Source organism: Aptenodytes patagonicus, chromosome 1 (genome assembly GCF_965638725.1).
Source record: "Aptenodytes patagonicus chromosome 1, bAptPat1.pri.cur, whole genome shotgun sequence".
In the NCBI taxonomy this organism is placed as follows: Eukaryota; Metazoa; Chordata; class Aves; order Sphenisciformes; family Spheniscidae; genus Aptenodytes; species Aptenodytes patagonicus.
Window position 1 is genome coordinate 27,791,447 of NC_134949.1, and position 27,191 is coordinate 27,818,637.

General features: G+C 46.8%; 2 protein-coding genes across 2 annotated transcripts in view; both read left to right on the forward strand.

The window, feature by feature from the left end:
- The window catches only part of ASZ1 (ankyrin repeat, SAM and basic leucine zipper domain containing 1), a 42,016-nt gene extending 40,237 nt beyond the window's left edge, over positions 1 to 1,779 (forward strand). Inside the window, exon 13 of the mRNA XM_076328643.1 lies at positions 1,485 to 1,779. Within this exon, the coding sequence (XP_076184758.1) occupies positions 1,485 to 1,631 (147 nt within the window). The 3' untranslated portion in view covers positions 1,632 to 1,779. The remainder of the gene's footprint in view (positions 1 to 1,484) is intronic.
- A 7,386-nt stretch (positions 1,780 to 9,165) lies between these two features.
- On the forward strand, positions 9,166 to 26,758 carry WNT2 (Wnt family member 2). The gene is made up of 5 exons (XM_076328645.1): positions 9,166 to 9,521; positions 10,966 to 11,189; positions 14,315 to 14,592; positions 17,538 to 17,802; positions 26,494 to 26,758. Exons 1-5 carry the CDS (start codon positions 9,442 to 9,444, stop codon positions 26,721 to 26,723), a joined length of 1,077 nt encoding a protein of 358 aa, XP_076184760.1. The 5' UTR covers positions 9,166 to 9,441; the 3' UTR covers positions 26,724 to 26,758.
- Positions 26,759 to 27,191: the final 433 nt, after the last annotated feature.

Sequence of the window (27,191 nt, forward strand, 5' to 3'; positions counted from 1 at the left end):
AGATAACTGGGGAGTGACAAAAGAAGAGGGTGGGAGAGGTCAAGGCTAGATGTTAGCACCACATCAGTCATTCTCAAACCAACACAATGACACGCTCTTGTCAGATGGGGTCATTTTAAGTAATAGGCTAGTAAAAGGAATGGCTGCTGGGATAGAGTAAATGGAGCATCAGTGTCAGAAAGGAATCTGTTGCTGAACGAAGCCATGTGGAACTCAGACCTTGAGTATAATGCTACTAATGCAATTTCCTGTAGTTTAAGTAAATTTAATGTAATATAACAGCCTTCTCCCAATAAATCACTTCACACCAAATATATTTAAGAGGTAGATAGAGGTTGTGGCAAAGAACTTTTTAGCTCTTTGTGTTCCTTTTTTTGCATATGCAGAAATCAATTGTGTGTATATATTTGCCTCCTGTATGTGCAGGCAAGTTATAAGGTCTGGGGGGGGGATCCGAGTTAGGTGCCACTTGACTTTGCTCTCATCTGTACTTAAGGTTTTAGGGCTGTCAAGATGAAGCACGGTGGCTCTGTACCCAGTGTTAAACAGAGGTGTTATGTTTTAGCCTTCTAATTACTTCAAAAATGTAATTCCTGTTCTATTAAAATACTGTAGTGTTTTATGAATTTCACTGATGAAGACTTTAATACAAAACATTTTTGTGCTTCTTAATTTATGGTGGGGCACTCTTGAATGAGTAGAGCACTGAAATGGTTATTATGACAAGTGCCAATTTAAGTGAAACAGTTAAACCTTTTAGATAATAAGTTTGTATAAATTCCCTTAAAATCTTCAGTACTGTTTGCTAAGCTTAGTCATTACAAGACTTTGCCAGCAGTACGTGTTATGTCTGTAGCATATAATTTTTGAAAGCACGGTAAATGAGATGGCCTTCCAAGCGTTATAAACTAAGATAGGGAATTGGAACCTAACCCTGCTGCACTTCATGACAAGGCTCCACTCAGCTTCAACACGTATTTGAGCAGGCACTTGTAAGGTACTTTCCACTCCCTTTAATTTCAAGGAAGTCTAATCTGTTACATATTTAATGTGCTGTTTTAATAAACAATTGTTTTAGTAATTAAATGGCAGAAGTTCTGGTTAAAATATTTGACAATTGGAGTTTAAATGTTTTGTTATTAGAGTTTTGTAGCATCTATTAGCAGTGTGTTTTACTCCTGAGGAATTAAGTTTGTAAATTAACTGTTTGGTTTTCTAATTATGTGTTTTATGTATAAAATATATATTATATATATTACATATTTCTAATCAGATATCGCAGAATGATTGAGCATCAGATCAGATAAAGGTTTGCACACGTTTATTTCAATTGAAGTAGGGCAGAGACCGAGAAAAAAATAATATCAATCCTAGATGCATGCAGATTCTTAGGACTGGGTACTTTATCACATACTTAAGAAGCTTTCACAGTAACTTTTTTTTTCTTTGTTGCACTTTTTACATGAACTTAACATCTGCCTCAGCATGAACAGAAGAATGACCCCAGCCGAGTGAAACTTCCAGGAAAAGCACCCACCTTGGAAAAAAGATTAGTAAAAATGGGAGCAGTTACATTACTTGGATTTGGTTTTTTCTTCTTTATAACTAAGTTAGTGGTAAAGAAAACCTGACTTTTAAGTTTAGCGCTATGAATACTTTTGGAAAACTTAGTCACATTATGCTTCTGTTCAGTTTATGCAGCTGAGCTGAAGTCATGTGAAAATTTGTGTAGTGTTTCATCATATCTGTAGTATTTGCATCCAGTAAGTACTTTGATCTAGAAATAAAGTTATTAAAAATTAAAACTGTTACTTAAATATAACTTAGGGTTTTATTTTCAAAATTATTTTTGGTATAGACTGTAGGTCTAAGATCTTCTTTTCTTTTTTGGCATAAAGCTGCAATTATTGCTTACTAATTACTAGTTTCATTTTTACCTTTAGCTGTTGCTCAGAGGTGAACATAAGCAAATAATTCTATCACATGTTTGTATTTAAAATTATGATGCAGATGTGTTTTGGGGGTTGGGAGGGTTTAAAATATTTTAAGTATCTCATGCAATTTTATGTTGGTAAAGATCTTTTCTCTTAAAGTTTTTCATATGAATCTATCGTATGAAAAACTTCCCAGTGAGGTGTACTTTTTATTCTTTGTCACAATCACAGGACTGTGGCGATCTTGTTACAGATTGCCTGAAAAGTCATTTCCCACCGAACTATGATAGTCAAATTATGCCTGAAATCTGTTTCCTCAGGGATACTTCTGTTAAGAGTTTCGTCACATCTATTAAAAGGATTATAGCAGTCCTTTGCTATAAGAATGTAAGCAAGTTAAAAGGCATAGCAGCGTGGTTTTTCTTGGTCTGGTCTTTCACTACAACAGCTTCATGCTTAGAGTAATTTTTTCTTAATATTTTGTCCACTTAAAAAGGTGTTTGTAATTCTGCAGTGAAACATTAATATCTGTTTTTCATCTGGTTACCAAACCAGCTATGTTGAAAAAAAGGGAATTGGTATAAGTTAATTCAAATCAGTTATGTTTTTGCAAACTTCAATAAACATCTGTAAAAATGCTGAATATTTCTGAAGGGACATTCTTCTATCAAGGTAGATATCGAGGTCTAAAATAATGTAAGCCTCAATGGATGTGTCATGCTTTAGTTCTCCTCTGTTTTCAGAGATGTTGTGTGGAGTCTTAATCTTTGATGTTCCCTCCAGAGACTAGTAATGAGAAGATAAAAACCTGAGCGCTACTCCAATCGCTGTCACAGTTGTTCTCTGCTTTTTGTTTTGGAAAACTACCTTGGGTGTTAGTATGTTCCCTTGTTCCTGCAATTGTTTTACCTCCTTTCCTCCCAGGTTTCTCCTACAACGCAAGGAACATCCTACAGAGTGATGAGGCCAGAGGCAAATACAACATAAGTTGGCTTTTTTTCCATTCTGTTCCCAACTTTGGGTCAGAGGGGATAAGCTGTATTCCCCACCACCACCGCCTACCAGCAGAAGTGAAGAAGTGCGCATACTATCAGCATACTGACTTGAACCAGCAAAGTATAGAAAAGGAAGTATTTAAAAAATAGTTACCTGTTTCTTGATAAGACTTTATAATTAATCCTGAACTAACAAGATGCATATCACAAAAGGAAGAATCTATGGAAATGGAAAAATCCGTGGAAATACAAAAATCTGTAAAGTGCAGTTTTAACTGCTTGTCATACACATGGAACCTTATATATACACAGCACTCCTTCTCTAATTAACTCAAAATACAGTTCAAATGCAGTTCCCAGTGATGGGATGGCTCATAAGTATTACTAGAACTTTGACATGTAACATCTTTGGGGTTTTTCTGTTGGATGAGGGGTTTTTTTCATTTTTTTGTTCTTTATTTTTTTCTCTTTTGGGGGGAGTGGGAAGGTGGGCAGGCATTTTGTTCATACTATGTTTCCAACATGTACTTTCACTGTAGTTAAGTGGAATTATTTCAACCGCTAGTAAGATTTCTGTGATGCTGCCCTTGAAAAGGTTCTGTTACTTAGCCTCACTATTCCTTACTTCTCCACCTCAGTGAGAATTTGCATAACAAAGCCACTTCAAAGGACACTGAAAGTAGCTTCCATTTCAAGAGATGCATTTCCTACCACTAGTAGATCTTGTCATTTGAAACAGTAACTAAAAATTTAAATTATCTTTTTCCACGAATTTGAAGAAAAGATCCACTTGTATGGAGGCCTTTTAAGCTAACCTTGAAGGTCTTGCAGTTGAATAGGAAATCTGCTCCAGAAAATAGTTTTAGCAGTATTATAGGTATAACAATGTGAATGATGCCATCAGTGTAAAATACCCATGAGGGAAAAAATAACGCATGATACTTGCTGATAAGTGTTTTCTAGTTTGAGAGTTACAATAAAACATTCTTTGCAGAAATGAGTCAAAATTCTGAACACTTGGAGCTGACCTCCAAAACACGTTTGGGAGAAGCTCATCCTGCTAAGTTATCTCATGGATCACTTATTTCAGGTGCTTTTAATCACGATTGCAAACACATGTGAACAGCATTTGGGTTAAACATAGCCTTTCTGCCAGCAGCATCCTTAGCACGGTGCACTGTTGAAGAATACTGTTCAAAATGGCATAAACCACACAGGAGAAGCAAGGGTCTTGGAATAACCATTTTGAACCATCCCGTTAATTGATCGGTCATGAACTGTGTTGCGTGAGTAGATATGTTAAGAGCCAAATAAACAAAAGATTATTTTAACCTACTGTATCATAAAAAATGTCTATTTTCAGATTCCAAACTTGGACTTAAATGATGAATTTCAAGGTCCTTTATTCACTTTCATGTTGTTCCAGTGCCTCTTTCAAATTCTCTGTTTGAGAAGGTATCACAACCTGGTTGTGATAGGGCAGGAAGCAAAGCAAGAGATTCCTTCAACATCTGTCCCCTGAGCTACGCTGTCAAAATTCTCACCCCCACCAGCACCCGGTAAGGAGCCTTCAGATGAAAATGTCCCTGCTGAGAGGCCTCCTTCTGTAAGTCATCAAATTAAAGTCATTATCCCGGAACAGTAAGAATACAATGATTTGCACATCTATGAGGGGATTGGAGGAGAACGCTAAAGAGCTTTGCATGCATTGAGCAGGTAAGCCGCACAGCCCCGTGAGGTATTGTTCTCCTCTTACTGTAGTGCAAATTGAGGTGCGGGAGGATTGAGTGGATTGGACCTGGGGCCAAATCCTGCAGATACATAGCTGCTTAAAGGTGCAGCGAGGTTCCTACTTGGAATACCATTGGATACCTAACTTCTCTTGATACGGATGAATATTCATGCAGTGGCCTTTTCTGAATCTTTAGACTGTTATGTAAAATTAGGGCCTTGGGTGATCCCGTGGAGATCTGAAAGAACCTAAAGAATCTATTTCTAATTTGTCCTGCCCAAAATAAACTGCAGGTTGTGTGTGTTGCGTCTCCTCCTGTGCTTTGGGATTTGCCCTGCTTTTTAAATTTGACTTGTGGAGTACCTGGTCTGTCATAAGGCATTGCCCAGTTATTCTTGTTGGGTACCAGTTGCAAATAGCAGACAGTAATTTTGGGTATGTGCATTCTTAAATTGAGAAGGAGTAAGCTTTTTTATTACCTTGTCCACTGACTTAGAGAAGTGCTGTGTTTGGTTTTTCTTCGTCATCCAACTGCCTTGTTGGGGGCAAGACTTAAGCTTGAGCTATGCAGTTTATTCTTTTTCCTCTTGCCATCTTTGAACCCCTTCAGGTGTTCCCCAAAGCTGTAACTTGCTCATGTGTGTAAGTAGGTATTTGCTTGCATTTGCCTTCTCTGTTCCAGCAGTTCTGCAAAAGTTACGGGTCGTCTTTCCCAAATAAAGCTTCTGTGTTACTAGTCAAGTACTACAAATGTTGCTTTGGGCCTTACGTGGTGGAAGATTTTGGGTCTTCAGCCTTGCTAAACAAGTCTCTTTCGGAATAAGTTGAATAAATTCATCTTACCCTGTGTCACGAAAGGGCGACTAAGTGATCCATAGCTTGTCTATGTTAGTTGTCTGCTTCCTTGCGGTCCATTTTGGTATTCATACGGGAGATAAACTTTTTGCACAGATAAAAAGCTTGAAGGTCTAGCAGGTATTGTAACTGCAGGTTTCTGCTTCTAAAGACTTTTACTGTCATTTCTTTGTTCTGGAGGCATGGGGGAAATGTATATTTGGAAATTTCCCTATTCTAGAAATAAGAATTTCCAGGTAATGGGGCTCTGTATTTTACAGACCAGAAATGATAAGCGGTGAGGTATGAAATGGGCTATTACTGGTATTAAATGAATAATGTGATGTGTATCCTTAACAGCTTTAATAGCTGTTAACTTACTTTTAGTTTTTATCCTGATTCAAGTGGCGTAGTTTCATGTAATAAAGAGCCATAGTCCCTGGAAGTGGGACTGAGAGGGATCCCTCTGGGAAGGATTTTCTGTTCTTTCTCTTTTAAGCTGTGCTGCTGACTGTGATACATATGGGAAGATGCCTTCTACTTAAGGGTTTGGTGGGGTTTTTTTCTTACTAATTGTTCTTCTCAGATGAGCCTTCCATGCCTTCAGCTTTTCTGAAAACAGTCTTTATTTGAATGTAGAAATACAGGTTTAACTACATTATTTTCACTATTGTATTGAAAAACCTCAGCTCAATTTCATAAGGTATGTATTCAAAGAATTGGGCTTTCAGTGTTCCTGGCTACTCCGCTGTCATCTGTATTGCACATGGCATGATTTCTTGACTGGATGAGAAACTGTGTATGTAATACTCGTCGGAGGCACATACAGCTTTGTAAGTCCAGCCTGCTCCTGCGGCACGGAGCGCCGACAGCCTCTCCAGAGCTGCATCAGGAACAGCACTGCATCACCTGCAGGTAGAGGGTGTGATCCTTCTCCTCTTCTCAGCACTGGGGAGGCCACAGCTGGAATGCTGGGTCCAGCTCTGGGCTCCCCAGTACGAGACGGACATGGACATACTGGAGTGAGTCCAGTGAAGAGCCGTGAAGATGCTGAAGGGCTTGGAGCATGTGAGCTACGTGACGTGGAGAGGCTGAGAGAGCGGGGATCGTTCAGCCTGGAGAAGGGAAGGCACTGGGGCATCTTATCCATGTGTATAAATACCGGGGGGGGTGAAGATGGAGCCAAGATCTTCTCAGTGGTACCCAGGGGCAGGCCAAGAGGCTATGGGCACAAACTGAAATTCAGGAAATTCCATTTAAACATGAGGGGAAAAAAATTGATCTCGGGTCAGACACTGGAGCAGGTTGCCCAGAGTGGTTGTAATGTTTCTGTCCTTGGAGGTACTCAAAACTGGACACATCCCTGAGCAACCTGCTGACTGACCCTGCTCTGAGCAGGGGGTTGGACTGGAAGAGGTCCCCCAGGGCCCCTTCCAACCTTGCCCAGTCTGTCATTCTGTATAACAAGAGAGAGTGGTTAATAGAAATAATGTATCCAAGGTGAATTTATGTAAGGCCAGCACAGAGTGTCGTGCTTGGAGAAGGGGTCTGGACAGCAGTAAAGCTGGAATGCAAATGTGGTAAATGACTCTTCTGGAGAGGAAGGGGACAACATTCATGAGCCGCTGGTGCGGTTGCCACAGGTAAAGGAGGTCCTGTTAATACAGATGGGTATCTCAGAAAAACCAAACAGGTGAACTTCTTACTGCACACCTGAGAAGGCTGGTAGCCTCTGCTCAGAGGGGTCTAAAATGCTGCTGGAATTTGCTGTCCTCTCCCTGGTGTATCTCTGTCCTGATACTTGATCCAAGGTGTATCTCTTAAACTTCAGAAACTGAAGTTGGCCAGCAGCTGAAAATCGGAGTGTGTTTTTTCACACTGATAATACTTTATCAAATAGATATTGAATGCTCATCTGTTGCTTTTAAGACCTGCTGGAGTTAGTAACCGGAACTGTAGTTCCCTCTGGGCAAGTAGTACTGCTGGAGGAGGAGTAATGTCCTCCAAGCTTCAATAGCCCTTAACCCAAAGTCTCTGCAGCCAAAAGCTTTTCTGATATTGGGGCGGGGGGGTGTGGGGGGGGGGGTGGTTGGTTTTTGTGGGGGTGTTTGGGTTTGGGGGTTTTTTTAAGGTTAAATTGAGAAGTCGGTGAAACTGGTCCAGCTGGTCCTGGAATAGTGCCAATGTGAAAGGACAAGACAGCTTTCCTTATGGCTTGGAGTTCAAGGGCAGCTGCTGTCTTCCGCCTGACTGCGTTTGTTGTGGGTGAGATGTGGCTGATAAATGACTTACTGGAACCGTTCGGCTGGTGTGCTTTGGTCGTGCTTTTGTGATGGTTAAAGAAGCTGTCGTTAACAGCAGTGGGAAGAGTGAATGGGGAGTTGAAGAGCGGAAAGGTTCTTCAGTGGACTTCTTTGGAGTCTGGAGGTGGAGAAGTTCTCATTGCACTGGGAGGACAGGGAGAGAGGAGACCTACACGGCGAAGAGGTGGCGTAAGGTGAGGGCGAGATGATGGGAGCGAATGCTGCATAGGTGAAGAAGAAAGAATGGATTAAGGACATGCAAGAAGGACAGGAGGGGAAAGAGGGTATGCGATGGGGCGAGGCCTGCCCCGCCGCGGGCTTGAGGCGCAGCGGGGCACTTCACCCATACGTTTAGAAGCGAGAGAGCGTGTTTTCCCCACGCGTGGATACAAGGGCAGGGCATCGGGTCCGGGCGGGGGTCGGGGCCAATGCCTAGCCCGCGGCGGCCTGCTGCCGCCGCTCCCGTTGCGGCGGGGGCGGGAACCGGAGCCGCCGCTTCTGCCACTCGCGATCGGGGCGCCGGGCGGGCGCGCTCCCGGGAAGGAGCCGCTCCCGCGAGCGGGGGGTGGCGGGACGGGCGCCACAGCCGCCCCTGGCGGTATCCGCAGCCCCGGAGGCATCGCCCCGGGCCGCCCGCCCGGCCGCTCCCGGCCGCCTCCCCCCGCTGCCCCGGGGCAGGGGCCGCCGGGTCGCCGCTCGACACGGGGAGGCGGTACGGCGAGAGCGGGTCCCCCTGCCCCGGCCTCTAAGCGCCGCGATGGGGAGCGGAGCCCGTTCCCCCCTCGCCGGAGCGGGGGGTCCCGGCGGTGCGCGGGTGGGCAGGGAGCCTCGGGGCGGAGCTGCTCCGGCGCTGGCGCCCGCGGTGAGAGGAGGTGCGCGTACGCGGTGCCCGGGGGCGAGGGGAGGCGGCACGGCGGTGTCGCGCCCCGACGCCGGAGCTGCCCTTGCCTTCTGCTGCTCCTCTCGCCACCAAGTCGCGGTTTCGTTTTGTGGTCGCTGTTCGCGGGTGCGCATGGGGGTAATAAAGCGGCGCCGTGTCAAGCCCCGAGAGGTGCCAGGTGCTGCTGGTCTTTAGCAGCCGGGGTGGCCGCCGCTGGAGGCTCCGCAGCAGGTCGCGTAGCATCTGCTGGCGCGTTTGAACTGTCTGCTTGTAGGGTTATTGGAAAGCAACTGGCTCCTCGGGATTCCTTGCCTAATCAGAGGTGTTACCTCCTCCTCTTCCCCCAGTGTCTCTTGACATCATTTCATCCATCAGAGTTTCAGAGGAAAAAAAAAAAAGCCAACCCAAAGCAGAACCCACCCAGTCTGTGAGCAGCCCACACCAGCCCCTCAGTTTTGCTGTGACTGCAGGGAAGAGCTGGATCAGGGCAAAGATGAAGGATGGGAGCGGGGCTGAGCTCCTTGTCCTGAAGGATTTGGTGCGGGGCGAATCGAGAGGAATCCGGAGCGATGCACCCATCGGCATCCCCCGGACCCCGGGGGAGGATCAATAAACCCTGCGGGCGGGCGTGGGGATGCGGAGGCGCTTGACCCGCGGAAGAAAGAAGCCCTCAAGGTGCGTTTGCTCCTGCCGGTCACTGTCGCTCCATGGGATTTCTTCTGCCCCCCGCGACTGACCTGATGTGGACCGAAGCGTTTCTAACATGAACTTTCTCTCTGGGATCTGGTGGTCTCTTCCCCTGATCTTGGTCTGGGCGACCCCACCAGTCACCTCCTCATGGTGGTAAGTTGTACAATTCCAGGAATTTTTATTTGCTCTTGGGGAAGGTGGGGTCGGATTAATTGTAAATTAGGGGGGAGCCTCTCCCTCGCAGGCTCGTACAAGCGGAGCTCGCTGCTGCCAGCTGCTCCGGTCCAGAAAGCCCGGCCTTAAAGCAAGCGGGATTAGACCGTCTCGGCATCTCCTTCCACACCCCGGCCCTGCTCCCCGGCCTCCTCCTTCGCACAAGCACAGAGCAGCTGCGAGGGCTGAGCGGGGCTGGGGGCGCGGGGGGGCCCGGCCCGGCCCGGCCCGGCCCGGCCCGGCGGGGGCAGCGGGGCACCTCCCGGCCGGCGCTGCCAGACCCGACCGCTGCCCCGGCGCAGCGGAGCCGCCGGAGGGAGTGGGAGGAGGGCAGGCTAGCAGGGAACACGCCCGGGGTGCGCGGATGAAGCGCTGCTGCTGGCAGCCAGCCCTCCGCGCCCCGGCGGCTCTGGGAATTGACTACAGCAGGGATTTTTTTTATTATTATTATTGTTATTATTTTTTCCCCCCTTCTTCCTCGCCCTCCCCGTCCCCTCCCTCCCGCAAAGTTTCTCCTCGCTGAACTGCAAGCTGCAAGTGCGAAGGGTCGAAAGCCCTGCGGGCAGCGCGGGACCCCCCTGCGCACGGTATTTGGTCTCGTTGCGGGGCGTCCAAGCGAGCTGCAAAACACGGGTCCGTGTAACGGGTTAGAATGGAAACAGAAACCCGCCCCTCAAGCTGGGGACCCCAACCAAGCCCAGACTGAAAAGTCTTGGCGTAGAAGAGGAGATAAACCGCTTCTTACAAACCTGGGGAACACGTTTAACCTTGGCACTGGCTGACGCGGGATCAAAGCCTGATTTATCAGACCGAGCATATTTCAATAAAATGACTATCTATCTGTGTCCATAGCCATATAAGTGTTATTTATTGCAGTGGCTTTTTGTCATGGTGTCTTCTAACTGCCACTTAAATGTTTGGGTTTTTTTAAATCACGGCTTTAACGATTTTATGATCGTATAAAATAATGAAAATACCAGAAAAGGACATTTTCTTCTGTTTGATCCCTTCAAAAGACACCTATAGGAGTTTGGGTTTTATAAAAGGTACCTTTCGAAACATTTCAGGACTAATAGAGACCATCTGGATACAGATGATGATGTAATTTAATTTTTGTCAAGGTTTTTGGTGTTTTCTTTTTTAAGTACTGCACGGAGCTGTAACAGCGGGGTTTAGGGTTCTCCTAAATGCTTCACGTTATTAAAACACACGGCGTCGGAGACTACTTTTAAAGGATTTCCACTAAAAGGGCAGAGGCAGCTGCAGCTCTGGATCCGCCAGAGGAAGGGTCCTGCCCGCAGACGGGGCGCTGAGGACCCCCCGGAGCCGGTGCCCGGGTGTCGCCGCGGGCCCCCGGCGCTCCCCTGCCCCTTCCCTCCCGCAGGTACATGGGGGCCGTGGGCTCGTCGCGGGTGATGTGCGACAACGTGCCGGGCCTGGTGAGCCGGCAGCGGCAGCTGTGCCGGCGGCACCCCGAGGCGATGCTCTCCATCGGCCGCGGCGTGGCCGCCTGGACGGCCGAGTGCCAGCACCAGTTCCGCCGGCACCGCTGGGACTGCAACGCCCTGGAGCGGGGGCAGCGCCTCCTCGGCCGCGTCCTGCTGCGCAGTGAGTCCCGCGGGGCGGGGCGGGGCGGGGCGGGGGGGGGCGGGGGAGGTGCCTTCCCGCGGGCTCGGGCGGGGCGCGCGGCGGGGTGCGCAGCCTCCGCGCCCCCGCGCGGCTCCCGCCGCGGTGCCGCCTCCCCGGCGCCTTCGGGCTGAGGGGGAAAGGGGTTTTAGAGGGCCGGCGTAAGGGTGAAAGGGGCTTTAGGGACGGTCGGCGGGAGGGCTGGCGCGGTCGGTAACACCGGGAGAGCGACGGCAAGCGGTGGCCTTCCTCCTGCTACCCTTGGTCCTAGCAGCGGTGAAGCTTTGTTTTACATTTCAGGAGGAAGGCAAGGGGAAACGCAAAATTACCTTGGAGTCTCACAGTCAGCAGAACGGCACGTACGGTAGCGAGAAGTACTGCTTTGCTTAAAAACCTGTATCAGAGCAGAAAGACACGGGCGAGGTTCAGAAAGGGGGAGTTGGCATATTAGGGGCTGGCCCTGCAGTTCCCAACTTCTCAGGCTTTCATTGTGTAATGGACCCCCAAATTAAGGGCTACAGAGAAGTCGAGGTGCCAGAACGCAGCAGCTGGGCAGGGGGCTTTCCAGCACAGCCCACCCTGCCTAGGGAGACCAGTACTCTGGGGGGGGCTGAAAGGGGCAGCCCGTGTCCAAACAGGATGCCAGTGCATTGGGATGGCAGACGACAACCCCTTCAGCAGGCTGGTTCTCGCTCGAGCGAGCGAGCGAGTGGCCCCAGGGAAGCACGGTGACAGGATGCAGTCCCGCAGAGCTGTGCCGCCTGCGAGGTGTGGGGTCTGCACGCGTGCCGGGCAGCGCTGCCCTCCAGGCCCTCGGCCCTCTGCAGGGGTTGCGACAACCAGTCCCTCAGATCAGGATCTGGGGGAGAGATAAGCAGGGACACGTCTGATAGGGGTGAGCCAGGCTTGTGCAGACCCTGAGCAGCTGAGGGCTACAATGTGCTTCCCACCCTAAGGGAGGATGGTTAAGCAGGGTCTTGTTGCCACCGAAATGTTGGACTAAGGCACCTAGTGAGTCTTCAGACAGCTTATATGGTCCTTTTGGCTTAAAGAAAGGGCTGAGATCTCTTACCATGCCAGGATGTCCCTGTCCAAGTGGCAAACGTGCTGAGATTCTTCTAAACTGTAGCTCTTTTCACCGAACACCACACCTGGGTGCACAGCCGTGGCACACAGCTGGTGGGGCTGGCCCTGCCCTGGCACTTGTGTCCCTGGGATGTCGCCGGCACCATTTGAGACGGCCTCTCTGGGCTGTGAGCAGCGTGGCACCTGCAGGGACAGGAGGAGGAAAGTACCCCGGGGCCATTGCCCCAGCGGAGGGGATGGGGAGGAGGATAGGAGACACTGGGCACGCTGACCCGAGCAGTGGGATTTCATCCACGGAGCATCATTTGGTGCCAGGCTCCGCTGCTGGTAAACGGTTGGTTCCTGTAACCGGCTTCATGTTCCCTTAGCAATTATTTGTGAGTAACCGGTAACGTCAGTCATCAGCTGAAGTTTTCGATGAGGTTTGTCTGACATTCAGGAAAACACGTCTGACAGAACACGGCCTAATTCTGATGAGGCTACTTCATAAAAAAAGTAAAAATGCAGTTTTTCCAAAAGTGAAGTTTTCACTGTTGGCTCATGGGAGAGAATTAAGGCGTCGGGCTTCCTTCTGAGCTCTATGCTGAGCCTGATCAGGCAGTGAATGCGATGGGAAATGCAGCTTGATATTGCTCTAATTTGAAATGAAATGTTTTTGATTAGTTTAATAAACTCCAATGAGACCTCTATCTTCCAACGACATCCAGTGTTTCTTTTTCATTTGTAAAAGTGTTGATGTTTCTGAATATGTTTTCTCAGAAAGGAAATCTTCAGAAGAGCATGATTTGTAACAAGCCACAATATCTCCCGCCTGATTTTGAAGGCAGTGTAGGGAAGGCAGGGTTTGCCCAGTCCTTTTGCAAGCTTTTAGTTGCCATTTGCCAAAGGTTTGCACAGCACACGGAAGTCTAGGGCCCTTCTTATTTGAAACATCTAGATGCTACTGGAATATAAATACTAAATAATAAGTTATACGGTCTAATGCTGCCCCTACAATAAAAATCACAGATAACACTCCCTCTTTGGGGTCCTACTTTACTGTGCTAACATTACTTAAGGCTTACAAGTCCTCTGAACAGGTCTCTCTCACTGCCAGTGGCCTCAGATACTGCACAAAAATCTACTTCTCACTCTTTCCATGCTAAAAAACTTTTAAAGCATGAAAACACCCCATTACCATACATAGAGTTGTACCAATATAACATAGCTCTGTATTGTGTAAATTACTACATCTTCAAATAAACTTGAGCAGTTACTGCATTGACGTACGTTCTCGATAGCCTACGAGTAGGCATAGCCTAGAAATGCAGATAATCTTTGGTATAATAACGTATCTTCATTAAGAGTAGGGAAAACTGCCCGAGCAGCTGGCGTGCGGAAGTCACAGCTGCCAGGCCAAATCCTGCCTCAAGCATGACACAAGTAGTGCCATTGATTTAATGGAACTTGTTTGTGTGAATTACGGTTACCGGGCTTGGTTCTAGGCAGAAAACCTAAATTTAATTTATTTTCAGAAAATAACACCCAAGATTTCTCCCTACCGCCTTTTAAGCAGGAAAGTTTATTCCGAGTGCTTCGGAGGAGGAAAACCTAGTTTCAAGAGTTATTTTCAGTATTTTGCAATGTACATGTTGTTCCAGTGTCCCTATTTAATAATTTCTTAAACCTGTCTCTGAAATAGCACTTCATATATTTCTCTAAATCGATGAAACATGTTAGAAATACCAGCTGTCCTATTCACATATCTGTACAAAACAACTGATCCATGAAAGTATATTAATCAATATCAGAAGCAAACGTTTAATGTTTTCCAACTCTAACACTATATTGATGAGCTTTTACCAGGGAGGGGTCCAAGTTTAAGCCATGACTAATTCTGGCTCCAGGGAATGTGTGTTTGTGTGATTTCAGCCCAGTTTTATCTTCTGCTCAGCAAAAAAGCCCAGGCTAACTGGCTGGAGTTAGGATAGCCACTCAAACTAACGACCCCGACGATTTTTAAAGCGACTTTTTTGTTTCAGGTAGTCGGGAATCTGCTTTTGTACATGCCATCTCCTCCGCTGGGGTTGTTTTTGCCATCACCAGGGCATGTAGCCAAGGGGAGCTGAAATCCTGCTCCTGCGATCCCAAGAAGAAAGGCTCTGCCAAGGACAGCAAGGGCCATTTTGACTGGGGTGGCTGCAGCGATAACATCGACTACGGCGTTAAATTTGCCAGAGCCTTCGTGGATGCCAAAGAACGGAAAGGAAAAGATGCAAGAGCGCTGATGAACCTTCACAACAACAGAGCTGGAAGGAAGGTGGGTGTCCATCCAGCAGATGCCTGGAGATGCTCTCAGTGAGCTCTCACAGGTCTGGGGCAGGTAACGGTTGCTGACTGATCTCAGCAGTTAGGAAGAAGCGTGGGCTGAGCGGGGGCCTGAGATGCTATTTCTGTCTCCCTTGGAGGTTCAGCGTGGCAGAGATCTCCAAACAGACTGAGTGCAACTGCTTGACAGTGCTCCCGTCTGAGTCAGTTCAGTGGCTCCTTGTGTGGGACGTTAAGCCCGAGCCCAAGTCGTTGCAGGATCAGTTTGGATGGAGGCATTGTTTTGAGCCTAATCCTTATATATGGAGGAGTTTTACTTTCAGTTAATAAAGAATAGAAATTCCTAAGGGAGGCTGAAGACCATGCTGAAGAACAGGCTTGACTATTAAAGAGCAAATTCAAAATAACGTTGGAGAAAAAAACCATACTGTCCATTCCTGTATGTATACGGTAAACCTAAACACAAAATGAGCAGAGATAAAATACAATTACTTCACCTTTTAAGAAAATAAATCCAAAATACGTGTCCCTCCAAAAGGCGTTGGCCTTCGGGCATGACCTGCTCTAAACAAAACCCTTCTCTAAACATTGCATGAAAATACCATTCTTCAATTTCAACAAGAAGAGTCTTTACTTTTTTATTGTAGGTGAGCAGAAGGAGTAGTTGCCGGACATATTGCCCACTGCTGGTGCAAGGGCTGAGGAATACATGCACTAATGTTTTGTGGTGGCAGTTATAAATAGTAAGAATAGTGCATGAAACTGGACTATGCTGTTTCATTATTCAAAACATATTCAAAAATTTCCTGCATCCAAAACATCAGAAATAATATGGAAAAATATTTTACAGTGCTAGATCAAGCTCTTCTAAAGTGAATCTTAGAGACGACTTGTTTCTTGTCTTTGGTTTTCCTTAATGTACATTCAGTAGGAAGTAAATTGTTCATATTCTGATCTTTTTGTATTAAAAAGTTCCCTTTATAAACTGTAAAATTGTTCTGTATTAAATAGTCCTTATTAGAAGAAAAGATCCAATTTTAATGAATTGTACTGCAAGGAGATGATTTTCCTGATAAATATTTCTCCTTCCAACATCTTTCCTCCTCCTGTTTATTACCAGCAGGTGTAATTAATATGTAATGTAGACAGATGAGGCTATTCAGGTCAGTGATATGCATATGCAATACTATGGCTGTATTTATGTTACTGTCCAAAAGAGACTGCAGTCTACGACACAAGCGAAGACTTTATAGGGGTGAATTAACTTCACGCTGGGAAGTACTTTCTGAAATAGTCGGGTGTCTTAGTAAGTTTAAAAAAATATATACACCAATAATAAGACAGTATTGGTAAGCAGGTAGTTGGTTTTTTTTTTTTAGAAAAAAGATGAAGAGACTTTAATAAATGTATTTGATTAAAAATAATCAACACATTCTCATATGCTTTAGGACCTGCTTTATGGAAAGGGATGCTGTTTTGTATCCACGGTGCAGGGACCTCACTACTTCAGCCTGCTCACAAGCCTGGCATTCGGCTGTGGATAAGACCAGCTGTGCCCTCGGCTTTTTCTCACCCCCAAAAAGGGTGTTGATAGGTTTCTTTTAAAACTAGACTACTCTGATTTTACTAATTCAAAAATACATTGAATAAATATTTATAATAATCCCATATGGATCATACAAAATAATATGCTGTGTATCAGTATAGGAACATCACTGACAAAAAAGCCCTGCATCCCTATGTGCTGCTTCTGCTACTCCAGGCCTCAGTCCAGCAAGTTGTTTTAAACATACAAGTAGTTCAACTGATTCCCACTCAGACAGTTAAAACCAAGCATCCGCTTAAATCCCTTTCTGAGCAGAATCCCAGTTTTGTGACAGTACTATTGGCAACAAAGTGGGGCTGCGGGAACATCAGCGACTTCTTTGAAGCAGTCAAATCATTTACAAGTTGGAAAGAAAGCAAATTAGAAGTACTTTGGTTTTATAATACATTCTCGCTTTATTACTAAGAGCTTGACTGAAAAATGCCACCCCGCTGTGCATCAGTCTCACTCCTAATCATTGAGCTTTCCTCTCGCTTACCTTCCTCCCATGATGCTGTTCCTCTTGTACAAACTCTAAAATGTTCATATTTCATGAGCCCTTAAGGCATAATATTTATAGATCAAATATCCGTATCCTCAGAATTAGGAATGAATTATTTATTGTATATGAACCCTTCTGTTGTTCTCCAACATCATACAGATAGCTTAAATGTCTGAGATGAAGCTGAATTGGCTTTAATGCTATCCAGGCATTAAATTAGTGATGAAGGTGATCTCTCTGGTGCAAGCTAATGAAGGCCTTACTCTAAAATGTTTGTTAAAAGGTTTGTAAGCATTTTAAAAATACCATATTTTAAAATTTTACATGGAGCAGATGCCTAGCCCAGGTACGATGCTTCATACAGTCTCTGCAAAATCATTTAAATATGAAATGCCTATGAATTTGTAGGAAATATTTGAAACGCTATTCAGGGCAAAGGGCAACTTCATGAAGGCGAGCTAGAGAGGGTCAACACGGCAATGCTTCAGCTGGAACGATGGGGAAAGGGGGTACCTTCGCCTACCAAGGGGCTGAGTGATTCTGTCCATTTCCCAGATCGTTTCCTCCTGTCCGGTCTGTGTCCTAGCGTTATGGACCATCTCGATCCTCGGGATGACTGGCAGGAGCGGGGAAGGTAAGCCCACCAGTCGGAGGATTGTGTGTACGGTTGAGTCAAGCAACCAGAGCAGACCAACCATGTGGGGATGACTTGATGCTACCAGTGGGTGTCACTACAGACCGTGATTTGGAGACCCATTGCAAGCCTGGCATTACAGGATGAATGGGAAAGGGCTGAGAAGTGTAAATTAGTTTGTTTCACCTGTGTGTATTTTACTGCGTTTCTAAACAGGCCGTGAAGCGGTTTTTGAAACAGGAGTGCAAATGTCACGGTGTGAGTGGATCATGCACTCTAAGGACCTGTTGGCTGGCCATGGCAGACTTTAGGAAAACAGGAGATTATCTGTGGAAGAAATACAATGGAGCGATTCAGGTGGTCATGAATCAAGATGGCACGGGTTTCACTGTGGCTAATAAGAGATTTAAGAAGCCAACTAAGAATGACCTGGTATACTTTGAAAGCTCTCCAGACTACTGTATCAGGGACAGGGATGTAGGTAAGCCTCTATCGTTACACGTGAATGGTTTTATTTCAGACGTTTGTACTTTGAAGGTAAAAAATTATCATTATTATTGAGTGTGTGTGTGTGCATATATACATATATACATATATATAAAAAAAAAAAATCCATGCATGTAACCAGCAGGAAACAGGCAGGAAGATGTTTTGGAAGGACAGCTCTGTACAAGAACAATAGCTCCTCAATATCCCTAGGTGTATGACAACCAGTTGTTCTAATATAATTCAGCAGTTTCTTCCAGATGCTATGAAGCCCTGGAGACGCTGCAAGGCTGAAGTTGCTTTTAGGACAAGCAACTTGAGTTATGCTCTGGAGGCAGGTCCGTACCGTACACAGCCACGTACACGCTTGTATCACACAGCTCACTCCAGAGCTGCCAGATGTAACTACAGCAGCCCCAAGTCCCACGATGTCCCTATGATACCACCTCCTGTTGCACTGCTTGTCTTCCATGTTGTTATGCTGCTGCTGCAGACTCCCAAGAGACCAGTGTCCTCCTTTATCTGCACATTCCCCGCAGCTCACTATGGACCGTGGACCCCCTAGTTGTAGACGCACCTCTCCCCATCAGTAATGTAGGAGGTGCAGCAACTTGGTGCAAACCATGCTTGCACCAGTCAATGGAGCTGTCGGTAACGCAGTGCAAGGCAGCTGGAGGACGTGCAGGTGGATGAAAGAATAGAGGTCGGTGGGGCCCAGCACACTGCATCGAGTGACGCGGCTGTGTATTCCTCTTTACGAGACAGTGTTGGCTCCGTCCATGATAACCTTCACGTTTTCTGAAGAGTTGTGCCAGCCCCAGTGGGAAGAGGTAAAGTTTCAGGGCTGCTATTAACACTGAATTTTTCTGCTGGTAGAGATTTCAATAGAGACACACTTAACAGTGTTGCAGGATTCAAGGCATTGCCAAGCACCAGGAATCCTGCTAACGGTTCTTGACCCGTGTATAGCATTTCCTGATGTGGCAATTAGAAACCAGCAACTAGAAAACCTGAAATTTGGAAAAGAGAGCCAGACTGAGTAATGTATGAAAGATGTTGTGGAACTAATTAATAGGTTGTATAACGTACCAGATTGCACCCGCTATGACATATCCGTAAGTATCTGGATAGCAATGCAGCTCAACTCTTTTTGGCACCGCTGCATATTTACAATCCAAGTTCACTTGGAATAAGCTTTGCAAAACAACTGTACTTAAATAAGAACAATATGTGAAACCCTGGTCATGTACTATTGACTTCAGTGAACCCAGAATTTCATCCAGTATGCTTATGTTGTACAGTGTTTCTAGTTAGTTGAGTAGTCAAGGTAATTTTAAATGTTATTTATGGCTTTTGCAGGTGATGCTTATTACCTGCACAAGCACGTGTTGTTCCTTGAATAGTGACCGACACTGTAAAATCTAATACTTTAATCCAAGTGAATAAATGGGCATATTGTGGCATTGTGCAGAGACTAACTTTGCAGACTAGGATTTACTCAAAATTTTGTTGCTTGAAGTTGCCTCGTTCATTGTAACACCCGTGATTTCTTTCCCCCAAAAAGGAGGGCCCACACATGACCCACTTTTATGTCAAAAAGCCGTTTAATAATCTCTTTGTACTAAGCCTAATCTCATCTGTCAGTCTTGTTATTGTGGAGGAGAGTGGGCATTTTTCACCACAGTGTATTATGCGCGCTTGCCTGACACTGTCAAGCCTGCCCAGAGATGGCAGAGTCTGACACGTGCTTTGGTTCAGCTCAAGATAAGGCTGCGGATGAGGTGGTGTTTCTTTGCTGCCCAGAACTCAGAGAATGTGGCTGTTTGGAAGAGCACATTTTTGGCAAGCTGCAGTAAACCTTTAACGGGGTGCGGGATGCCCTGCTGCTCGCGTGGAGCAAGGAAAGAATCAGACGAACAAAAACTGATCTGGCTTTGAGAGAGGTAATTTCAGCAGCTGAGCAGCATTTTTTCTTTATTACCTTTGGTTTGCCCTGTTGAGCGCTCCGGAGTGTTAGCCCTGTTAAATGACCAGAAATGAAATGAGATTATGGAAGTCTGAGTTTAGAAATAGGTGGGGAGCATCTCAGCGTCAGCTAAATGTAATACCACAGCGCTTTAGTATGTCCTTGAATACAGTTCTGCCTTTCATTCTCGGGGGAATTCAAGCAATTTAGTGCTTTTGGGGGGGGGTAAAAAAAAAGTATATCTGGAGATTGGTTAGCATGGGGACTGAATGAAGGATTCCCAGAACAAACCTTACGAAGCGTCACGACTTGACCAGGAGACAGCTTCACAAGCTGTAAAATGACCAAGCCAGTGTCCTCTGTGGCTTGGGTGGGCTAACACATATGAACCAGTAAATTAAAGGTGCTCAGGGGTTGTATCATCAGCGGCCTATCCAAAAAACTATGCGTCTTGTCTTCTGCTGTTGGGGCTTTTAGTGGTGGCTCTTCTCGGGTGGCGGGCAGCCACTGGAGGGTGCTGGAACTGAATACACCCCGCTGGGTCTGGCAGTCTGTCTGGGGGAGGCAGCTGGACGTACATACATGAATTGCCCGTACGAAGTGAAAAATGTGTTACTATTTTTTTCCTAGAAGGAACAGAGGAGTCATTGCTTTTGGGAGTGAGATAATATGTGGAAAACACTAATAGCAACTCAATAGCAAGAGAACGTAATAACCCAACCACCTCTTGTCTAGCATTAAGATTTCACGACTTTTAGAGAAGGACCAAAGGAAGATTTTCAGAAGTGTTCAGAATTCACTTACCTCTGCTCACATGGATGCTGAAATAATTTTTGCTCACGATTTTGTACTCATAATTTGATAGAAACAGAGGTAGGACATCCCAGAGGGCTTTTGAAAGTCTTGTCATGAACTTACACATTTTGCCACGCTTTGCACAGTCTTCCCTTATATTATCATAAATTTCTGGCTCCCAAAACCAATACAAGCGTACCCAGCACTACACAGGGAGAGACCTGTTAGAAATGATAAAGCTGTGAAGGGAACTAAAGTGACGGCTACACAAGTGGCTGTAGCACGTACTCTCTTACCCTGAATGCGTAACTTCACCTCCGAAATGCTGTAAAAAAACTTTTGCTTGTCTGCTTATAAGCTTCTGTTAGAAGCATTTTAAGTTCTGAAAGATTGCTATTTGATCATCCATGCAGGCTAGGTTGATTGAAAGCTGTTGCAAGTTTATCATGTTTTGAACGTACTGGTGGACAAGCAGAGACTGCTTTAGGAATAAACATGAGCAGTCGTAGAGCGGGCATCACCAGCTTGCTGGCCGAGCTTTCGTTACAGGCTGTTGTTCGTAGAGACTATTAAAGCAGTGTAATGTCTTCCTGCGAAAGAAAACATTTTAGAACAGGTTTATAATTTGTACAGAGCAACCAAAAAGCATAAGCAATGTTTAAGTGAAGCCTCTTCCTGCAGGGAGACCACCACTGAAGTGTGTAGAGCAAGCTGAGCTCAGCTACGCATGTTGAGGTGGTGCGTATGAGCAAGGAGGTTTCATCCCCAGGCGGGGACACCAAGGTGGAGTTGGTGGGTGAGTGGCAGGATGGCGTTGGTGAGCACGTGTTGACTGTTCACAACTCTTCTGGTAGCAAAGAGGCTTTGGCCACGTGGAGGTGGTGGTGGAGCAGAGGCAGGTCGTGTCTACGTGTAGATGGTCTCGAGCTGCTGCAGCAGTCCCTCAGGACCTGCTGCAAACCCATGTGCCACGTGCTTCAAGTCACCTGTAGGTTTCTCCCAACACTCGCATGGTCCTGGTTTGGGCGCTGTCAAAGCCAGCATCGCTGCCTCTGCCTGCGCGTAGGGTGTGGGTTGTGTACCTGGATTGCGGTGGTCATCTTCTGTGTCCCCAACAGGCAGACAGGGTGCTGCGGCTGGGTCTGAGGACCCTCCACACCTGGTCTCCTGGTAGAAAGTACTGTGGAGATGCATGTGCAGTGCTACGGGCAGCCCGCAGGAGCTGCGCATTGGGTGACAAACCACATGCCCAGGGTGACCTGCTCTGGGTCCTTCACAGGATTATTTTCGTGTTAATTTATTTCCCCTGCTGCCCCACATAAGCCGTTTGCTGCATTTTTGAGACGAATGAGGCCAAGTCCAGAGTGAAAGAAAAATGTGAAATTAAAGTGTAGTCTGCAAAGTATTGTGTTGGGCAAGATGTGTTAGTACTTGAGGTATGTAACCCATGGAGGGAAACCAATCCTGATCTATGTTAAAAACTTCTCACTGAGGTTAGCCGCATACAGGCAGTCCCTGTGCGACTTCTTGGCCCGTATATCCCACTTCACACATTGCAAATATATTGGGTGCAGTCCCGGCCCCATGCAAGCTGACGGTGGAGCTTGCGATGACTTCCATCAGGGCAGCTCTCCTCCAAGCACCGTCCAGCAAGGGAGCAGCACAATCGCCCCAAGAGCCTCTGGTTGCTGAGAGGTTATGACAGCTATCAGTAGCTATGGAAATTAGAGCGAGACACATTTGCTCTAGACTGAATCTGGATAAGCTGTTTTTATCAGCACGTTGCTGTCTCTTCGTTGCTGGCCTGGGAAATCCCAGCCCCTCTGGAGAAGGCTGCCTCCGGCATGCGCTGCCTGTCCTCTCCAGCCCTGCTGTACTGAGGTGTTGTACGTGAAACGTGAATGTTTCTTGGTATGACAAGTAGCTTTAGAGCTACTTTTCTGTGAATATTTCATTTTATTTTTTTTCCCCAAACGCTCGTGTGGAAACTAGTTTATTGTTGTTGGGAGTTTCACTGCTTGGTTTGGGGTTTTTTTTAGGTGAAAGTCAAGTAATGAACTTTATTGCTTGAAGCCAGGTTTTTAATCAATGGAAATAGAAGGGAAATATCTCACGTTATAAAGGAATAAATACATTTTCGTGCTTTAGGAATGGGAAAAAATATTTTTCAACTTACCATATGTTTGCTTAAGAAAACAACTGTGCAAAACAAGAAGAAAGGGTTTGATGTACGGGCCGTAAATTTGGCAGTATTAAAAGCTGTGGATGTTTTGGCAGGTATAATGTTGTGGGTCGGCATGGCAATTCCAACACTTGAAATAAAAACAAAGAAGTTGCACAAAAACTTTTTACAAGTTAGAACATACTCCTGCCTCTTAAGCGATGAGGAGGTGCATTACAGGTAGCAGGCAAAGCTCAGAAAACTCCTCCGTATTTTGTTGAGTGTCTTCTGTTGTCTTCATCACCTGGGTATGTGAGTGCCCCCAAGGAGCGCAGTAACTTGCCCGGCTGCTCACTGTCGGTTATTGTTCATTTTCCTTCTCATGAGAGAAGCCGCAAAGATGCTGAAGATGCTGTTTGAACTTCTCAAAAACGTTGGTTTTGCTCAGAAACTAAGCCTTTATATGAGCCTGTTTTCTCTTTCATCACGTTCTGTGGATAATTTAGTCTCCTCTCCTAGTGGTGCAGTAAATGTTGATGTTGTATTGTGGGCAGTATCAGATGATACCGACTTCTGACTGTCTGTTAGGGGCTGAAATCATTTTGGTTTTGAAGTCAGTGGCAAAACTCCCATTGAAACCAGCAGGCGTATCCTGCTCAGGTTCCCCTTCGCTGCTGTGCAGTTTCCCCAAACATCTGGAAATGAGAACTTTGGAGTTGGAAACTAACCTGTGCCTCGGCTGAGGAATGCGGTCAGACCTTCCCAGGGCAGCTCCTGCACCTCATCACAGCCAGGCATGATGACCCGCGCCTGGCCTCATGCGGAGGGGAACGTGGGGTCTTCCTTCCACCCCAGCAGCCAGGCAGCATGGCCCCGCTCTGCTCCCGGTCAGGAGGCGTGCTGAGGTGGAGAGCGGCTTTGCTTTGCCTCCGCTGGAGGAGTGACACCTGGCCAGCCGCTGCCCGACGGTGGCACAGCGAAGGCTATCGAGCGTCCAGCTCGTTTCACACAAACAACATGCAGAGAGCAGAGCACCAAGTGGTTTGAAATCTAACCCAAATGACGGTTGTTGGAGATTATTGTCCTAGACATGCTGCGTTACACAGCCCAGGCACCCCGGGACTTTGGGGCTGGGCCCCGTCAGCGGGGTAAAGCAGCACGCAGAGCAAGGGAGGTGAGGGGGAGCCCGTGCAGGGAGGTAAGCAGGAATTCACACCAAGTTCCTGATGCAGAACGTTAATCATATGAGTCACAGGCTTGGGCGTTGTACCTTTTTTTTGTCTGAGCAGAGAGGGCAGGACAAGCGCCTATAAACGTGGTTATTCAGTTGTATTTTGCACAGTCTGGCATGTGATGGATATTGCTGTGGGCTGACACAAGCACCAGCACTTAGGTTCAGATGTCCCAGCTGTTTGCACAGTGTCGCGGATGGAGGAGAACGTGGTAGCCGGGAAGCAGGTTTGGTCTGTTTTCTGCCACAGGCTTCCTACGGGACCACAGGTGGATCATGTAGCTCTGCATCCTCCCCCAGATAGCAGAGACTTACTTTAAAGTGCTGTTCAGCTGCCTCCCCAAGGATGCTATGCAGAGCACTGGTCCACGGACAGCAGTGTGAGCAGGCTTGGACCCCGAGGAGATGTGTGATTTATCAGGCTGCAGGTGCAGGAGCCCATCTCTGGCTCCGTTCAGCGTGTCTTCTCCTCCCTCTGCCTTTTCCCTTTCGGGTGGCTCAGCAGGTCTCCACCTGGCCGGTGCCACAGCACCTTTGTGGCTCAGGACCCCTGAGCCGGGGCCGGTGTCTCCCCCATCAGCAGCAGCTGGTGAGCAGCTCCTGGGGCAGGTGGCCGGGGCGGCCGTGGACACCCACTGAGCCTGGAGTGTGTGTGGCCTTACAACACCCTTCTTCTGCTCTGCCCGCAGCAGACCTGGACCAGCGATTTGATATTGAAGCTTTCCAGGTGTATGTTTCTACCCAATGAATATTTAAATATTTAAATAAATACAGGAATATAGGCTATGGGAAGGAAGGCTGAGACGCCTTCTAGGGATTGAAACACTCCTCCGGCGCAGCAGTTGAAGCCTGTCCTGACTTAGATGCAAAAAGAGCAAAACATCCCCCACCGTGGCTAAGAGGCTAAATCACGTATCGGTCCCATGAAAACCCACCGTCTGAGAAGGTGACTTTACTGAAGTGCCTGAGACCATTCGTTGCCTCAGTGTCTGGGCCCAGGCCTGAAAAGACGTGAAGTCTCCCCCGTGCTGGGGACAGTAGAGGGTGGAGGCACAGTGAATACTTGTATGTTGTGAAGTGCTTCAATACAGCAGCAGTGGTATATATAACCGTAAGTACACCATAGGGGGGAAAAAAAGAAAATCAGAGTTTATGCAGCTTAGATTTTTAATAATTACAGATTAATTACAGCTTAAGTTTTATTAATTAAGATTGGTTTGCTGTACTAGCTCATGCAAATTTGAATTAATGTCTGCATGTATTCTTTTTCTTTAAGAAGGTAAATTGTTCATCTTTGATGTACGCCTGTGAATACACTTTGTAAAATGTTTCTGGTTAATTTAATGACTGTAGTCGATATTTAGAGAATCCCATTTTGGCCAAGACCAGAAGAATGGGGCTATAATCAGGTCTAGGGAAAATGTCAGAACAATGTTCATCTCGTGGATATACCTGAAATTGATTTATAATAGCAATACATAAGAAATTAGGTGAAGCAATGAGTATTCATGAAGTTTTCAGATGGATAATAATGATCTGTCAACAGGTGTGGTATAGATCCGAAAGTGAACCCTAAGATAAGTTTGTATTAGCTGAGCAGCAGCTCCCATGTGGTACAGTAGCTGGTCGGGCTAAGACATGCCTTAAAGAGCCATTTTGTGCCATGTGGAGATGGGCAGAGGCATTTCAGCCACTCCAGAGAGATTGTAAGAACATGAAGAGGTGGGGTATGTTCCCCTACCCCTCCTTCTGTCCACAGCAGGCTCTAATTTAGTTTCTCCTAATCGCTACCGAGAAAGAGGAGAAGAACCCTTGGCACTTACCCCGCAGAGATGAGGTGCACAGAGCAGCCACTCTTCAGCTGCCACCTGAACTGGTGGACACGGGGGCCGTGGGCAGACGCAGCCGTGATGCCAAGTGGTTGGGGTGCTTCTGTGCTCACTTGTGCAACGACTTTAACCCTTGGCAGCATGGTTACTCTGCCCAGCGTGTCCCTTGCAGCCACCACATTTAGCAGTCTCCTCTTTCCCAGCCCTCCCCTGCCCACCCAGAGCTCCCCTGCAGAGCCCATGAGCTCCCGAGCACCACAGGGGTGCTCCTCCTGGGCGCCCCATTTCACACAGCCCGGGGGGACTGGGCGCAGGGGGCTGGAGGGGGCCGCACGGCTGCCTCGGGGAGGGTATCTACTCGCTGGAGAGGAAAGAGGTGCTCCGGAAAGATGAAGCAAAGCACGATGCTACTAACAGAATTGGGCAGAGCCTTGAAGTATTTGGTCCATTTTACTTGTTCACATCTCCGAAGCTGATTTCCAGGATAAATTTGAGAATTTCCAGCCTTAATGATTCTATGATTCTATGATTTGAGAGCAATTTTACCTTATTATAGGCATTTCTCTGGCTTGATATTGAATCCCAGGTGATGTGATGTTGAAGGATCAAATACATTGCAAATTACGGCTCCTATACCTATTTTCATATGCTTTCTGTCCTTCCTTAAAATCCACCTCCTGACCTGTCCTGCATTTCCTTCGTAGGGTCCCTTGGGACAGCTGGTCGGGTTTGTAACCAAACCTCCCGCGGCATGGACAGCTGTGAAGTGATGTGCTGCGGGAGAGGCTACGACACCTCCCGTGTCAGCAGAATGACAAAATGCGAGTGCAAATTCCACTGGTGTTGTGCTGTGCGCTGCCAGGACTGCCTAGAAGTGGTAGATATTCACACCTGCAAAGCGCCAAAGAGCGCTGCCTGGATCTCCCGGACATGATGCACAGGCTACTGATGGTTGAGGACCACAGCCTTTGCCCTTCCTGGTCCATGCAGGGAATGAGTCCGAGGTCTTCTCTACTTTTATGCCAGTTTTGCCTTTTTCCTTCATTGCGCAGAAGCTGCTGAATAATTAATACAAACTCTGCAGCATTTACTTCCCATTTCTGCATGACAGTGTTGCTGCAGAGTTGTCTGTGCATAAACTGATGCAGCTCTGGAAGGACGTACTTCTGCCGGGACTCTTCCAACCAACACGCAACTCTCCTCCGGACTCCCTGTGGCAATTCATTCCTGCCATCAGGAACACAGCAAGACGCAAGGATGGGGCCTTTCGTACAGCACCGCCACCACCAACTGCATGGGCTGAGCTTGCTCAAGCATCTTCCAAAGGATCTTGTGCTGGCCACAGTCGTGCCCTGGATACTGAAGTGCTTGGGAGTTTGAGCACCGGTTGGTGATTCCTCCA